Below are 18,479 nucleotides of genomic sequence, written 5' to 3'. Positions count from 1 at the left end.
ACGTTGATTTAAGGCTGGGGTAAAAGCATTCGCCTTTTGTTCTTTGAGATGATAGGCTGAGGAGATGCTTATACTGCAGCAGATGGCCCACCTCTGCCTTTTGACATCATTAGGCCCGGCTGGCCACTGCCTCTGCCATTTTATTCTCGTAATCTTGAGTTGACCACAATTCAGATCTCAGTGCATTCTTTTTTTACATTGTCACTCAACCAGGCGGGCCTTGTGTGAAGCTGGCCCGTCGTAAACACCTTGCTTGCAAGAGCCTCAAAGAGATCTCCCTTCCAGATAAGGAGCCCACCAGAACTGCCATGGGGGAAGACACTTGCGAATTCTGCCCAGTAACTAAAAGTATTTGTCTGTCTTGGTCTCATAAGAGATTTACATGTGCATTTGCAAGAAAATATCCTTTTCACTTGGTTGCATGTATTTTTCCGGTGTAGCAATAACTTGTATCTCGCCATCATTGTTCACTTGATCATCCGGATATGTCCATTCTTAACTATATTTTTCCATAAAGCGAAATGCACATGCTTAAGGACATTGTAGTTTAAATGTTGGCTAACCCTGCTTTCAGGTAACATCTATTTCTTTTTTCCCTTTGCCTTCTAAGTACACGCAAGGCCCTTTTGACATCAGTCTTTCTTTTTGCACAGCAGTAGTTGATTAATGAGGCAAAAGAAATTAAACTCTGCTGTTAATTTAGTCATTTACCATGTGCATTTTCATTTAAAATTAAGTCTGTTTCTGTGTTGAAAAGTAGGCCTTGTGATCTTTATTTCTCATGATGCACAGCATTTTGAAGAGTGGTAGTTTCAACGAAAAATGCTGCTTGTTTTGTCCCTCGGCCAACACTGTGATGTACCTTTGCCTTCTGCAATCTATTTTACTTTTCGGCATACTCTGTGTTTCAACTGCAGAAATACCAGTATTTAGATTTTGTATGCACATTTAGCAGTATAGAAGTTTTAAGGCAGGCTTTTCATTCACCAAGTTCCTTGCTACACAAACAATGTATTTCAACTTAGTGGCCAAACCTGGCCTTTCCTTCTGTGGGTTGGAGCCATCATTACACCCCACAATTGATAGAGAATAGTTTTTGACTAATTACCAATGCCTTAACAAGACACATTTACAAAATATAACGAATCCCATGCGGCCTGGAATGCATAACTAAAAACATAATTCAGCAAGTTTCAGTGTGGACAATGGGTCGTCTGATGTGGAGGGATCTGACATACTGATTGGAGAAATGTAAGACCTTTATTGTACCACACCAGTGATAGGCCACATGGATACCTTTTGGTGCGATTTGCGGGTCTCAGTGACCGCTCCTCTATGATCTCTTCCTAGAGAATTCCTAAATAAGCAGGCCAACACCCCGACAGACCGGCTCTGTGGTTGTGAGTACACATCCACCAAAGAGCTGCTCCATAGCCCATCCCCATACCGGCTTCACCACCAGGCATGAAGGGCAGACTGTCACAGATTAACCTGGTGCACTGCTGCCATTTAGACGGCAGCTGTCAACAGTGCAATGTCAGATGGATCATTTCAGACGGAACGCATGGTCGCGCACCCCGAAGATGGTACTCCACCCTCCTAAAAAGTACTGAACTATGCGAAGTGGTGGAGTGGATCTTGCGAGGCCTGCATCTACCACTATCATATGCCAGAATAGCTTTACATGGACCGGATTAGCCTTGTGGGTTTAGCCCATCATACGTGCATGCTTTAGTATACCGGGCACAGATTTATGTGCCCGGGTTGAACTCCACATTTAATGTGGCAATGACGCATGCACAAGAACAACCTTGTATATCCATTGCCTCATTATTACAAATTGATATGCCAGTTTCTACATTGCGCTTACAAAATTGTGCTGCCAGATTCCAGTGTCGCGCTTGGTCCAGCAAAGACAATGGGGCAACCATCCCTGGCCTTTGTGGAAAGTCAAATCACTAACATCTGTGCATGTTTCACTCATACTCACTGGGGAGGTGCTCCACTGGCAGCATCAGCTTCCCCTTCACTCATAGAACAGGTCCCTCACAAAGGACAGACGCAGCAGAAGAGTAGACATCCTCCTCTCATTACAGCTGAAGCACTCAGTGCTCAAGTGCATGCTACTTGTCCCTCAACACTAAACCAGTCCAGGGCAGTAGCAGCAGTGCAAGGACCCTAACCACCAAACCGGTGAAACGGGTACAAATGCAAGTTTCCGCCACAACAGGTTCCGCAGAGAGAACGCAGTGCAAACTTTGCACCCGCATCACATCTACATCACAGGCAGCAGTGCATGGTTCTCATCCCCCGAACCGGTACAGTGCCTAGAAGAGTGCAAGGTCCAACCCGCCCTCACAACCTCCCCAATAACCGGTCAGCACAGCCACACAAGAGGTGCAGCAGTGCATACTTCACTTCCACAGAACAGATCAATCGGACTGCCGCAGTGCAAGCTTCCCTCACAAATAACATCTACAGCAAAGACGCAGTCAGTGCAGGGCCCGCCCCAAAACAGCAGCATTGTAAGCATAACCTGCACAACACGCTGAGCACAGCTAGCAGTTTTGTTTCCCCAACAACTGCTCAGGCTCTGCCTATGCCACAAGGCTATGCAACCTCACCGTCTGCATCAGACTCACCCCCTCGCTTCTACAGTTCAGAAAAGAACTCAAGACCCACCTCTTCAAGGAGTCTGTCCTCGACACCTAGGCCATCACGTCACCTGTAGCGCCACCTGATTCTCTAGTATCAATGCTCCTCTGCTCACCGACATCCGATATAGCTCTACCCCTCCTCTGTCCCCCTCTGTATCCTACACCGCGCTGTCGATCTGTTCTGTTACCACCGAAAAGTGCTCCGTTATGCATCCGTACTGTTGTACTCCTCTGTAAAGCGCTCCGGGGACTGTATCTGTGTTGGTGTCTACCTCTGTAAAGCGCTTTCTTGCTTCTCAAAGCTAGATCTGCGCTCCACAAATACCAGAACAATAATAATTATTAGACAGGCCGCAGCAATTAACATTTCATAATGCGCTTGGTACTGGAGACTAGTCTCTAAGCGCGGGCCGGGTTTGGAACCTGTGCTGCTCTGTGTTGTCTTGCTTCCAAGACAAACATGGTGCCTCTGAGCGATCCTCCCGGCTGAGTACGAGCGTTCATCACACATCTGGACGAGGAAGCTTCCCTCTGCCTGCAATCTTTGGGTCTGCTTTGAGTCTTCCCTTTCATTTTCCACCCGGCTCTTCAATACCGCCCGCATACGGCCACCTTCATTAAGGGAAGTATGAAAGTACCAAAATACGAATAGATTCGGGGCTCCAAGATCTCCTGCAGGTGCAAGCTGCTCTGTAGGACAGCAGGTGTCATCGCTACCGGTTTATCAACCTCTGGGAGGAATGGCGTGGTCCTCTTTGCCGACCTTGGCATATGAACACAGATTTCTGCAACACGTTCTTAACAGAATGAGCTCTTTTCTGAAACATTGTGTCACTCACTTATTACTATATATTTCAACTTTTGTGATTGCATGTGATCAATATATTTCCCTAAAGAAAGGTGAAAACGCTGCACGAGTTGTGCTTTGGTGAACGCACAGATTGCTTGCTTGCTTGCTTGCTTGCTTGCTTGCTGTTCCCGAAAGTGGACACAACACTGGATTAATGGATCGAGAGAGCCCTGTGTTGTCAACAGCCAAGGAGGAGGTTGAGAACCTCTGCAGTGCACTAGACAATATTAGCACCCTTAGCGGGTTGAGGCAGCCACTCTGGTTGCGCCAGGGGCGTTGCTAGGGGGGGCTAAGGGGGTTATAGCCCCTGATCTTTTGGTTGTAGCCCCGGATAGAATCTCAGGAGCTACAGCCAAAAGACCAGCTAGCCCCCAGTCCCAACAGTTCCGAAAGCAGCTTAGCCCCGGGTCTTTTCCAGACCTAGCAACTCCCCTGGGTTGCGCCAAACCCGGGCTGAATCGACATATGCAAGCCTGGGTTTGGAGCAGCCCGAATGCTCTGCCCTCCACCTTTTCCATCAGCCCTTGCCTCCAGCCCCCAAATCCAGCCCCTGATGCCCCAAAGGCCCTTTCCTTCCCTGAAAGGGGCTCCTGCACCCGGGCTGCAGTGAGAATGTAGCACATCCCTGCCTTCCATTTCCATGGCAATCCTGACTCTCCCCGGCCGCTGCGCCGCACCAAGCAGCGCTGTTTCTTTTCTCTTCTCCAATTTCTATTAGTACCTGGAAGGTTTGCCTCAGGTGCTAACAGCAATAATCACATGCTCTGCGAGCTCCACCGTCCCAGGGCCTAGAACTATACCGGCCGGTGAAGCCTGCAGAACATGCAGAACATGTCATTGCTTCATTTTCAGTTATTTTTTGTAAAAAACGTCCTGTTTTTTTTTTGTTCAGATCCATCTGGCAGAGGGCGGGGATTCTTCCAGGTGGTGGACAGGGGCACGTGCCTCTTTGCCCGCCAATAAACCGGTCTCTTTTTGGCATGAGAACGTTGACCGTTTTTTGAGTAATGGAGCTTGAGCAAGTAAAGTACGGACTCTTGGAGCCTTCATGCGGGGTGGGGGTGGGAGGGGCTGGGAGTGCGATGCCTTGGTACTTTCCAGAATATGTAATAGTCGCGAGTGGTCACAGCATGTATGCTGATTGCCTCTTTAGATAATGTAACCTTGGCACCTGTCCAGAGCATAGCGTATAGAAGCTTAGCTTCTGCCCCGAGGGCCACAGCTTGGCCGAGCCTGGCAGCTGGGCACCACTGCATGAACGCTTGGCACCTGCCCATCGGAGCCTTGAAGTTCGGTGCCTGCCAGAACGTTTTACATGCAAAACAAACCCGTTACTCGTTAGCTCAGCCAGTGCTATGTAGCATGTATGCAGGGTCTGGCGCCAGCCTGGAATCTTGACTCGAGTGCAGAATATGGAAGCCTGGCACTTTCTGCCTCACGTTGCTCGTGCAGTGCCTTTCGATGGCGGCTGGCCGTGTTCCAGTGCTTTCCTGGGCAGTGTGTGTTTAGGGCGGCGAGTGCTTCTGGAGTCTGTAGACTGTGTTTGTGTGTGTGTTGGCATGACCAGTAATTGCTGAAGTCCTTTGGCAGCCGGCATGCGCTCATTGTGCCGTGCAAACTCATGTGCCATCGCTTTAGGAAATCAGTGTGAGTTGCCAAGAGCCATCAGTCGCAGCCCCCAAAGCTCAGTGCTCTGATGACCGCTGGACACAGGGCCTGCAGCAGTGATGGGGCTGGGAGAAGGACAGACTCTGCAGGGGGCAGAGGGCATGGCCTTTGCCTAGAAGGCGGAGGGTGCAGCGTGTTCTCCTCGCATTAGCGCTTCAACGCCCCCATTCGTGCCTGGCCCACGAGGATGGCAGTTTCTAGACAATATTGGCCCTAAGCCTAAACACAAGAAACCGCTACCAACCCCTCAAACCGGAAGCCTGACAGTGGAAGCCCACCACACCATCCTGCACACCTTGCTATATAAACGAAGGCTGTTTTTTAAGTACTTTGGGGGAGCACACAATGTTCACGTTCTTTATAACAATTGTCTGAATAAAGGTCACCTTCTACAAGTGTTCATTGCTGCTGGATGTTTGTTCGATCACTTTGATCGGCACGTTTTTCTGATCGGTAGCTGGAATGTAAGCAGGATTCCCACATTTGGAAACCACAAGTCTTGGCTTGGTCAGTGCTACACTATGGTCTAGTGAGCCATAAGGCAGTCTCGAAGCTAGCTGATTTTTAGCGAGAGTCGGTTCCAGGGATTTCCAGTGCTGGCAGATATGGGAGATGAAATGGTTTGCAAGGAGCACACACACACACTTTGGGGAAGTGATGAAGCCAGGATTCCAAGCCAGTCTGCAATGTAGGCTCTTGGCCATGTAGCGTCCCAGCCTCAGTAGGCCCACACGCTTTGCTTTCAACATTTGTAGTCCTCTGTGTTATAGAGGCGACTTGAAAGTGCAGAAATCACAGAAAGCAAGAACCCATCAGTGCAAACCTTGATACAGTTACATGCTGAGCACACGCTCCCCATCCTGACTGGAAGACCAGCAGCAGCAGCAGCATCATCATCAGCAGCATCATCAGCAGCATCATCAGCAGCAGCATCAGCATCACCAGCAGCAGCAGCATCACCAGCAGCAGCAGCATCATCATCATCAGCAGCATCACCAGCAGCAGCATCACCAGCAGCAGCACCATCAGCAGCAGCAGCAGCAGCAGCATCATCAGCAGCAGAAGCAGCATCATCATCACCAGCAGCAGCAGCAGCAGCATCAGCAGCAGCAGCAGCATCATCACCAGCAGCAGCAGCAGCAGCATCATCAGCAGCATCATCAGCAGCATCATCAGCAGCATCATCAGCAGCAGCATCAGCAGCAGCATCATCACCAGCAGCAGCATCATCATCAGCAGCAGCAGCATCATCATCATCAGCAGCAGCATCATCATCAGCAGCAGCAGCAGCAGCAGCATCATCAGCAGCAGCATCAGCATCACCACCACCACCACCACCACCACCACCACCCTCATCCTCATCCTCATGAAACGCCTATGGGTTTTACAACCGGACTCTCCACATCCAGTGAAATCAAATGTGTGCTAAGGTCACCTACTGGTGGTCAGTTTCACCCAGAACATGCAGCTCGATATGCATTCCTCTGCTTACTAATCCCCCAAAATACCCAAATTTAGGGGGACATCCATCAGACAATAGTCACACCCAATTAACTCGCTGACTGCTGTCTGTAGCATCTAACACTAATTGCTTCACATCTTAAATTCCCAGCTGATAAGAGAGGCGATAAGGTAAAAAAAAATCATTGACAGGTTCATATGTAACCCCGTGCAGCCCTGTTCCTTCCTTTGTGCGCCAAATGAAAATAAAAAAAAGACAAATGGAAGGAAAGCTCCTCCAGTCATAGGTTAGTCTGTGAGACGGTTCATCCTGCGCCCTAAAAACACCAATGCTCCAGGCAGCCGCCAAATTTGCCCACCCCAAGAAGAGCAATTCCCCACAGCTGAATACAAATCTTTACATACAAGCTCATTATTCCTCCCGTGAACTTTGTGGCAGGTGAAAGCTTGCAGTCTAAGAGCCTCTTTAAGAGATGGTCATTTCAGAAACTTTACACCGTCGCAGGTGGAGTTCTGTTTGGCATTCGCTTGGCCCAAAAAATGTACTAGGAGACTTCCATGCGATCACTTCCTGCCCGGCCATGTTTGATGCTGCAACTCTTTCTCATGTTAGGTTAAACACTGAGGCTGGCTGTATATTGCTGGCCTCCCTGGGTTGTAATGCTCATGTCTCGAAAGTCATTAAATCCGTTTTCTTTATCAACTTAGACTTCTAGAACCCATTTTGACATTTGTCTCTGAACCCGATCGTGCAGTGGTTGTGGGCACCATGGTGAATTCCAGAATTGATTACTGTGGCGTCCTCCTTATAGGAGCACCAGCGAGCCAGCCAGCTACATCGGCTCCAGGTGGCACAGAATGCCGCTGTTACTCATTTTTAATCTGCCAACCAATATACCAATCACAGAGTATCTTGGATTACTGTGCCCAATACACACATGTATGCAAGGTGTGGCACCCAGCTACCTGGTTTCCAAAATCAGGCTCTATCACCCATCTTGTTCACTTCGCTCTGTTGGTTGTCCCTCCCGCCTTCTCATTTTGCTTCCAGGGGTGACCAATGTCTTTCTATCGGGGACCTCCACTCTGGAATGCACTACCAGCTGGGCTACGGAACCGATCTTCTACTGTCCTTTTCCCCAAATAATTCATATCTTTTTCAGTAATTCTCTTGCTTCTCTCTTTGGTAATGTTTTAAGCAGCTTTCAAAATCTAACCTCTGCGCCTGGATGCAGGTTCCGGCTTGGTTCCGCGAGGATATGCGCACTATAAGTCATAAATCCAGGCACTTCGACACATAACGCGTACCCTTAGTGCATTTCTTGAAGCATTGTAATGGAGGACGTGGTGGTAGCACTAGGGAAAACATTGCCATGGTTCAAAAATGCATTGAAAGATTCGTACAAATAATACAGAAGTTCCCTTGCAATAGTGCAAAGTTTCTGTAATGAAGCCTCTGGTGCGGTTGACTTGCATGTTCTAGGATGGCCCGTTGTCTGTTATATATTCTTTCCGATACTGATAGGTTCTGGACTACAAGTTCCGCGATACAAAGAAAAGGAATTAGCATTTCCTGAATGAAGTGCAGCATGTTGGCATGTACGCCTTGACCTGAGGTCATACTTGTGTGAGGACCCTGTCCAGTAAGGCGTGTTTGGCTGTGAACAGATGTGTTATTGGGAAATGAGTGGCTGAGCTTGTTGTGGTTACCATGACACTCTGCATTGATCATCATGTCGTGTCCCATTCCCAGGCACCCTCACTCTGTTCCTCCCCATCGCAGGATGGCATTGGACCTAAGTCAGATGCAGTGTGACCCTGATCCGGTCAGGGCACTCTGGCTCACTCTTAATCCTCGTCACTGACCTGTGATGTTACCGCTAGGTGTGCAGTGTACTGTCTCCTTTGGACCTGCGTGTTGAGCTGCTGTGTAACAGTAATTTTGGTTCCAAGATGTTACCTGGCCTGGTAGGTCCACCATGATGTTCACTGCTTGTATTCTGTCTAACGTTAGTGTATTGGGTTGGTTAGTTCTACCCCCTGCTGTTTCGGCCTCAAGTAATGAGGACTGATGACGTTTCTCTTTTCTGCCCTCTCCACAGATGATGAAGCATGCGTGGGATAACTACAGGCAGTACGGCTGGGGCCACAACGAGCTCAAACCCATCGCCAGGAAGGGCCATTCCACCAACATTTTCGGTATGTGGTGAATATTATTGTGTCTCGCCTACCCTTGCTTCCCTACCCTCACCCAGGCCCTACTGCTATAGATTCTGTAGGTGAAGTTACACATCCGCTCTGTACGGAGCCCCTCATCCTGGCAGTGCTCCTGTCTGAGACACACCTTCGTGAGCTCTGGAGTGGTACGTGCCATGGGATCCCCAAGGTTAAATCTTGTGCTTCTTCTGCCTACACCTCTGTATACTCCTGTAACCTGTGTTTGCATACTTTGCACACCTGAGCGAACTCGGGACAAGGGGCTCCCAAGCAGCAGCGCTTTCATTTTCTCTCTGCACCGCTCAGGCTGCTTATTTGTCAATGTTTCACATGGATGTTAGAATCAACTGCTCTGACACCCGTCATATTTAGCATGCTTTTTCTCCCGTTTGGTATCATTGATGATCATAGACTGCAGCAGAACGCATCCCATGAGCACACACATTTCAGCACATTTGGACAATGCACCATGTTGTGACCCATTGGCACAGGTCAAGCAACACGGAACATGACCGCTGGTTCTGCCACAGAATTGCTTCCAAGGATGCTGCATAATGTGCTTAGTGGACATATGTAGAGTGCACTGTAAGATGCCATGTAAACGTGTATATCGCGCAGCGTAAAATTCTCAACACATATTCAGTAAAGTATAACGTGGTCAATGGACATATGTAGAGTGTAACTCGTGTCATTGTCATGTACTGTTGAGCCCACATGCATAGATAGCAGCGTTCACCGCACTAGGACATTTTAGAGTGTGGCAAAATGTCCGTCACCATGCAGACATGCAGTGAATCAAAACATGCCCTCAAACAATGTATGTGCCATGAACAGAACATGATGTTTCACCTGAAGATACACAGAGTGCTACATGTGCCCTGAATATACACGGTGTGCTGTGACAATTCTTGCAGAAAGTGCAAGATTAAATTAGGTGTTCGCATGCAAATTGTTTTCCGATATAAAGACTGGATTCTCATTAGCGATGAAAATGCTGAGAACTGTATTTATCAGGAATTCAATACCTCACAGTACCACTTATTAATTATGAAGACATTATGGGAATGAAGGGTGTTTAAACAGGATCTTTATGTAAAGGGAGGCTTAAAATAATATAAATTGAGAGAGTTGTTTCTGGCAGAGCAAGAGAAACATCATTTATGGATTCTGTTGTTTATTGGAGATCTTTGCCTCTTGTTCACTGTCAAAATGGATTGAAATGATACCTGATTAGATTGGACCCTTTGCTTACTGCCTTGTTTAAATAGGGTGCCATTGAAAAACACAAAACAATCTCTACATTTATTTCCCAAGGAATACAGCTAGGCATAGAATGGAAGTCTCGAAGAACTGGATTCCTTAATATGTCCCCATAATTGCAAATATGCCCTGTGAGGACAAAGCAGATGACCATGTTGACTGTAATTTGAATGCAATTATTTTTTTGTTACGCCTTTTGAGCACAAAGGAAAATAGTAAAAATATGTAAGCACTATTGCCGCATTATGGGGAAACTTATTGTTTAATTTCACTGAATAGAGTTGATGATTTTTGTTTTTTTAACTAAAAGGAGATGAAATGTAGAGTAAACTGAAACCTCATTTAAAAGATACATTTCTCATCTGTTTTGTGTGCTGAACAAGGACAGTGACACTTTGTAGTTGCATGTACAGGCCTAACCAGTTTAGAAATCTGAAATTACAACAGATGGAGAAGCACATTTAATGGGCATTGAAAACCTGTATGGACTAGTTCCAAAGATTGCAACAACATATTTATTGCTAGATGCCAGTAACAGATCTGGAGTCCTCATGTTCAAAGAAAGCCTGTCACTTGATTCAGTTCACATAGGCCCACAAAGCTGCATCAGCTTCAAAAGGTCAGGAGAAGGGTGACTGAAAGCAAGATACTCAACATGCAGATATCAGTTTTGAATCGTTCAAGTTGAACGGTTATGGAAAATGTGCAGAGCCAGAGACATTTGCTATGGATAGTTCTAACATGAAGAGGGAATATTTAGGTTATGTATCGCCACTGCCAGCTGGTGGAGAATAGCTTCAATTGCACAATAGAAAATCTAATGTATTTACATGATGGCACCTCACATGAAAATGTGTAGTCATTAAATGAATCGGTGCATCGAAAAGGAACCTCTGATTGACTTTAAATTGTAATATGTTGTAGCTAGAGGTACTAACAGATTGTCATAAAAATCACTATCACCATATTTTGAATTACCGGAAAATTGTCAAATTTCATTGTATAATGTTCATGAGCGTCACTTAATGTTCTCTCTGACTTGTAGAATCTGAAAACACAGCTTTATCAAGGTAGCACGTACTAGTCAAAGGTTATATGAAAAACTAAAGGTCCATTTGTTTAGAAAGGAACAGTTTTACCTCCACCTCTGGGGCTGGGAAAGTCATAAGGTAGAGGTGGGGCTCGTTTAGCATATATTTTGATGTAATCTGTAGATAGACAGGCTAATTCAGGAAGGAGATGATTATGGAACATATGAGCTCACACCATAAGGGAGGATTCACCCAGACAGAGAGGAGAACAACCCATAGAAGGATTGATTTCCAAATTAGCCACCTGAACTTAGGGTTTGCTGTAGGAATTATGCCCGACTGGCTGGGTTCCGTGCTGGTTCTCGCAAAAAATCAGAAGTTTAAAAAGGTAAATTAATAAGAAACCTTGCCAATCCCCAAATCTGGGAAGATAAAATGACTGGGGATGCAATTGAAAATAGGGACAATGGTGATAATATCCCAATGTTCTGTGTTCCTCATCCATATAGAATATAAGGTGAGATATTGTTCCTTAAAGCTCATTTCACTTTTCATTGAAAAACAAAATCCAACTCTGAAGGCATTTTGGCTTCCTCTTTAAAGTGGGATTGTCTTTGTTTAGTTGAGTATTATTTCCAAATATATTTAGTAGTTTGAGCCAGTGTTGAGTCATTTAGATCATAGGGAAATCATGACCTACTATCTAAGAGCTATCATGCAGTCAATGCTGCCTGTGTTTATCAGTTATAGACTGGACATTCGTGCAATGAAATCCAGGCAGAACAATTAATTCTATTAACAATTGTGTGAAGAGCAAATCCTCTGCATTCATTGGTCTTTCAATGCATATAGGCAAAGTTGGGTATAATGTGGGGGCTGGATGGGATTTTCAACTAACTGTTACTGAAGAATAATAAGTCTCCAGCCTAGACATATAAAGAGACTGAAAGCATTACATGCAGGCCCCTTTAAAACGGTGTAGGATCTAGATCTAAAGGAGTACATTCATGTTCAAGTAAACTTCACACACACACACGTCTATAGAGAGATGTAATCACACATTTATAGAACATAGTACACCAGTAGGGTCAGAACTGATCATATACAATTCCGAGGAGATTACCTGTGGATTCAAACTTACATGAGGCAGCAAGTCCTCTTTTGCATGTACATGGCTTAACACATAGTCCCCCTTCTAGCCGGTCATTGTCTATATGCCAAGTGGCCTTTTAATAGCTTATACATCTCACTCCTGCACAGTTCGTGCATAGATATAGATTGAATGCTAACTGATGTATTTTTTTTCTCAGGTGCCTTTCTTGTCTTGTTACCGGGATAAAGTGAGTATTCAGGGACCATACAAGCAGAGTCTCTATATGGCATGTCCTTCACTCATGCGTACTGTGATCCAATAGGAGTCCTACTTCTATCTCTGTATATGGAAGTCTAGTACCATAGAACTAAACGAAGGCTCAAACTTCCAACACATTCTGTAACTATTATGGGTCATGAGGCGCACAGTTTTTGATGTGGAAAAAAAAAGGGACTGAAGCGAACCAGTTATGAAATCCTTGGATGGATCAATGTTTTGTGTAAATTGGACAACACCAGATCAGAATAGCTAAACTCTGACCTACTGTAAGAGTGGGAATAATCAAATAAAAATCGAACATTGATCTTATGAAAAAAAAATCACATATTATGTGTGATTAGAAAACAGGTCTTGTTGCACCAACTTAAGTTGAAATAAAGTAAACATAATTAAATGTACTGCAGTTGAGTTTGCTCTTAAATGGTTGGCAATTTTAGAGGTTTTAGACAACCATTACCTGCCCTTGGGGTTTAGTGCAGTGGTCAAACCACTCTACACCAATTGACTCCATTGCTCCTGATTATTCAAACCATTCACGCAAGTCTGTGTTTGGTACATCCACTATTGTTCTCTTTCGGATAGTCTAATATTTATATTAAGGCCATCAGTTCCATGTACATTCTCCAATGTTCACAATTTGAGATCTTCCGGGGCATGATTCTCTGATGTGAAATGCATAACTAACGGGAAATTGGCACAGAGTGTCCTAATGCGAGACTTGTGCTCTGTGATCCTGATTTTTACTGATCTTGGCATTTTGCCTATATATGTCCTGTTACTTGGGCAGGTGATTAGCATAAATTACATTATTGTTATTGCAGATATTATGGCCTTTTAGTACCCAGCTTTTACCATTAATACTGACACTGCTGCATGCTGAAGTCAAAGCACAGTTGTTACATCCGCCACATGGAAGATGGACCACTACTGGCGCCATACCCCACATGGTATTGAGGGTACATGGCTTGGGTTTACTTGCTCTGTCTGCTTTAGATAGCCAATCTTTGATGTTCCTACACTTTTTAAATGCAAACATGTGGCGTGATAAACCAGGATTGTTAAGTTGCAATAGCGCCCAATGTTTAACAATCCATTTTCTGATTTCGTTATGGTGTGTTAGATGTCATTGCACATACCAACCTATCCACTTTTTTCTTTTCTTTATCATCCTTATTCAAAAGATTTCCTTTAGGCTGGTTTTTAGCTCTTTTCATTCGATTGTCTCAACAATCATGGAGGATATCCTCTTTTCGAGAGTCGATCTAATATCACCTTGGATAGGAGCGAAAAATCTTCTACTGTTGTGCAATTTCCTCTTGCTCTCAAAAAATGGCCATCTGGAATATTGTCCCTAAGGGCCTGTGCATGAAAACTGTCATATCTCAGGATGCTATTTCTGTCTGTCTTCTTGCTGTACAAATCCACTATAAGCTTGCCATTTTCTTCCCTAACGAGAAGGTCCAAGAAAGCTATCTCATTACTACTATGATGCATAGTGAATTTTAAGTTAGCATTCTGTTCGTTAATCCAATTAAAAAAGAGATTGTGATCTCCTTCCTCTTTATCCGAGATGATGATAACATCATCTATGTAATGCTTGTACAATTTAAGTGCATTTTGAAAGGGTTTAAGGTCTATGAGGATGCAAAGTTTCTCAAACCTCCACATATAAAGTGTGGCAAAGTTAGGAGCAAAGGCAGCCCCCATGGCTGTCCCTTTTATCTGTATATAGGAAGAGGTTTTGAAGCAAAAATAGTTCTTAGTCAGGGTCACCTCCAACAACTCGACTAGAAATTCACTTGGGACTGTAATATGACCTTCCCTTTCATCCAGGAAAGTTTTCATGATACTTAATGATTCTCCCTGTGGGATATTATAATATAATGATTCTACATCCAAAGTGATAAGTAGATCCTTACTTGGATAAAAAAAAGCCCTCTATATGATTAATTAGATCAGTAGTATCTGCTAAATAAGTATCTGAACTGGCTGCCAAAGGTTTCAAGAAATAATCATCAAATTGTCATATAGGTTCAAGAATGGAACTGCAGAGGGAAACAATGGGTGTACATGAGGGATTAATAGAATCTTTGTGAATTTTTGAAATTCAATCTCATTTTTGTTTAGCCAGGCCTCATCTAGACCTCTCTAAGATATTAAATCAATCTCTTTCCAAATCATTTCCATCGGGTCAACTCTTAATTTGGAATAGAATTCAACATTGTTTAATTGTCTGAGCACCTCAGTGTCATATGTAATCGTATACCACACTACGATTCCGCCGCCTTTGTGAGCTTTCTTGATTTGAATGGAATAGTCATTGCGTAAGCTAAGCAGATGTTCCCACTGTATCTTACTGAAATTGAAACTGGAGTTGCATCTATGGTCTGATTTGTCATAGATCGCATTACATTCTCTGACAAAACTGCTCTCTCAAATGTAACTGTTTCTTTCAAAATCATGCTCGTAGACTGCATGAATGTGGACTTGGGTCTAAACTGGGTAGGACCTCCTTGTACTAGTGTCTCATTGGCATATTCATTTCCAAAGAAATCCATAAATCTTATTTTTCAGAAGTTCAATTTCTGCATCCATTTTTTTCGGGATTCTCATTGGATAAAGGAAAACCCCTTTTCCAAAACGATGAGGCCTGTCTCAGACAACGCTCTTTCAGAAATATTAAACCCTGCTCTTGGTGTTTTTACCATCTGTAGGCCCTCTATGAACAGGACATGGTAACTGCTGCCCCGGTCGAAGGATGTACAGGGCTGGATTATGCAATTTAACTTCCGCAAGAGCCCAGCCTCAGCCTAAGTTGAGTCCTACCTCTCACACACCACCCTAACCATCCCCATAAAGTTCCCATCACGTCTCAATAACTTCCAGGATGCCCAAATAAGGGCTTTTACGCCCAGGAAGCCATTGTTCAAACTCCACACTCATTGAAAGTAGCTCCTATCTCCCTCCAGCTTTCCGGTCTATAGAACATGGCTGTTTGGGGCTTAAGGGTATAAGTAGAAAGGCTTTTCTATCCTGCTTTATTGGGCTGAGTTTAATGCGTCCAGGCTCTCAGTGGCATCCTGTGGTAGGTCTAAAAGCCTGAACACTAAACATTTTGCATTAAAGAGCAAGCGGAAGTGCCCTAAGGCCATGGCGGCGGCACAGTATAAAAACTAGAAGTTTTGTAACAGAAAGAGGGGTAAACCAAATGGAAAGTTTGTTCATTTTAGGGGTTTTCAAGCGTGGACAATTCACATTTTTGGTATGCAATCCATCAGAATTCTTTATTTTTTATATATTTTTTTTTATAGATCAGATCCCCATTTTTCTTGCCCACAAGTCTTAGGTTTCCAGAGCACATTCACTTCTGTTTCACACCCATTCTCTCCACTTTGGCTTATTGACCAACTATGGGCGCACTGGAGTTTACTTAAATATTCCCTCTCTGCTCCTTAGTCATGTGAGGTGGCATTACGATGGCATAAAGCTTTGACCAAGCAACACAGCAAGTCATCACCTTATGGTAACAGTTAAAGCACAGCAGCATAGTAGCAGAAGGTGCCAGACGGTCGCTGCATACAGGTAGACAGACTCTCCCTACCCACATCTACCTCTGCTTTTCACACAGAAATCCGGCTGCATAGCCTTTTCAGGCTGTCTCTTATTATAGAGGTCTATGTATTACTTTTCTCTAATAGCCTACTCCTAAGTAAGGCACTACCCTGTCCCACCGTGCACTGAAGTGAAGACTAGCATGTAACAAACACAATAACCTTTTAGTACAACAACGTGCTCGGCATTATACCTTACTTCTTTGACCACTCAGTTCTTCTGTTACCAACCTTATAGACAATGTATTCTTGACTAGGCCACACTCTGATCAGACCTGGCAGTCACAGAATTAAGATTCCGCAGATTCTCCTGTGGTACCATGCCTAGAGGTGCCCGGGCAAATGAGCCACCAAACATTGAGGTTTGTCCGAGCACGCGCTCCAGCCCCTTGTGCATACAACATTACATTTTGTACTAACTTACAATTCTCCGAATTTCACTTGGAAATGTAACACAATTACCATAACTCTTTAGGATGTATCCGCCCCACACCTCCAAAAGAGCGGCCCAGCACCCTGATATCAGTAAACATTCATCCCCCACTGTCTTCCTCGATTGCATGCAGCAACTCTCTACCGCTGACTCATCCTCTCATCTTGCCTCTCAATGTCTCAGCTTTAGCAAATCACCGTCTGGTAACCCTTGGCAAGGGCACAGTATGCCACACCACAGACAAGCCTAGACACTCTGAACGGTGGTGTTTTGGTGCTGTGTAAAAGCAGATTAGCATAACATAAAACAGAGTCCTGTGTGTGGCGGCTGTGATGGTAAAGATCTGTCCTGTACTGGCAGTGTTGGTAGTGAAGGTGATCCCATTGGCGTGCAGGGACTGGCCATTCCAGTTATTTGCCGAATGGCAGCTTTACGAACTGCGTTTACGCAGAATATTTGACCACTTTTTTTTCCACAGATGGTAAATTTGGTAAGGTATTGTGTTGTATTTGGTTGTCTATATAGCGGTCTTTCTCCACTTGCGTGGCCTCAATGCGCTTTTTCCTTGGTTGGAACACCCTTGGTGACCGTAGTCGATGTGATTGGAAATTCTAGAGAGTTTAGCTTTGCAGATGCATGTGTTTTAAGACTTGGGTAGCTGGCAAGGCTCGACTAAGCAGCCCAAGAGAGGTCAGACACATGGGTGGGTGCTGTTCAGGGTTAGAGATAGATTGCCATTGTTGAGAGAGTCTATGTGAGGCCAGCTATACCAGTTTCCTTTCGGGTGGTGGTCGCTGTATGCTAGTGGCAGAGGTGTTGAGGTACATCAGGTGTTTCAGTCTGGAAGATGAGAAGATGGGGGCGAAACATTCATAGAACCGTAGTTAATAAGAGTGGCGTGTGATAATATGCCAATGGCATCCTAATTATACCCTGGGTCTCTTAAGGGTAAAGTGTGATAATATGCACCAGCCTGACTGATATCATCAGGGTCATGCTAAGCGGTGAGTGTGCCCATCTGCTCTTGTTAACCTTATCACGCTGCGCGATAACGTGGCACTGCCAGTGTGAGCGCATTCCTAGAAAGGACTAACGCACAACGCTCCAGTAAGATGGATCTCTATGGACTCAATATCAAAGAATTTCATTGATTTACAATGAAAGTCAGTCAGTTCAATACAAGCACTAAAGTAGGTCACCAGTGTTATCAGTCCATGCCAAGTTATGAGCATGAAGTGAAGCTGAGAGCGCATAACGAGGTTAAGGGAGAACACTTGTTACAGCCCACACACTTGAGGCTGTAATGGAATTATAATATGGCAAACGCACAGGTGCTTGGAACCATGGCGCCTACATGCCTGGATGATTAGATGGTTGGAACCATGAAGCCTGCATGCCTGGATGATTAGATGCTTGGAACCATGGAGCTTGCATGCCTGGATGATTAGGTGCTTGGAACCATGGAGCTTGCATGCCTGGATGATTAGATGCTTGGAACCATGGAGCGTGCATGCCTGGATGATTAGATGCTTGGAACCATGGAGCGTGCATGCCTGGATGATTAGATGCTTGGAACCATTGAGCGTGCATGCCTGGATGATTAGATGCTTGGAACCATGGAGCTTGCATGCCTGGATGATTAGATGGTTGGAACCATGCAGCCTGCATGCCTGGATGATTAGGTGCTTGGAACCATGCAGCGTGCATGCCTGGATGATTAGGTGCTTGGAACCATGCAGTCTGCATGCCTGGATGATTAGGTGCTTGGAACCATGGATCTTGCATGCCTGGATGATTAGGTGCTTGGAACCATGGCGCTTGCATGCCTGGATGAATAGGTGCTTGGAACCATGGATCTTGCATGCCTGGATGATTAGGTGCTTGGAACCATGGCGCTTGCATGCCTGGATGAGTAGGTG

General features: G+C 45.0%; 1 protein-coding gene across 1 annotated transcript in view; it reads left to right on the top strand.

Annotated features, from left to right (window-relative positions):
- Positions 1-18,479, top strand: part of MAN1A2 (mannosidase alpha class 1A member 2) — a 1,471,929-nt gene that overhangs the window by 610,736 nt on the left and 842,714 nt on the right. Inside the window, exon 3 of the mRNA XM_069635768.1 lies at positions 8,739-8,835. Coding sequence (XP_069491869.1) covers positions 8,739-8,835 — 97 coding nt within the window. The remainder of the gene's footprint in view (positions 1-8,738; positions 8,836-18,479) is intronic.

The sequence above is a fragment of the Ambystoma mexicanum genome, chromosome 7p (genome assembly GCF_040938575.1).
Source record: "Ambystoma mexicanum isolate Mex_15411 chromosome 7p, UKY_AmexF1_1, whole genome shotgun sequence".
Classification (NCBI taxonomy): Eukaryota; Metazoa; Chordata; class Amphibia; order Caudata; family Ambystomatidae; genus Ambystoma; species Ambystoma mexicanum.
The sequence above is the reverse complement of the archived record's forward strand: the minus strand, read 5'-3'. Positions and strand labels throughout refer to the sequence as shown.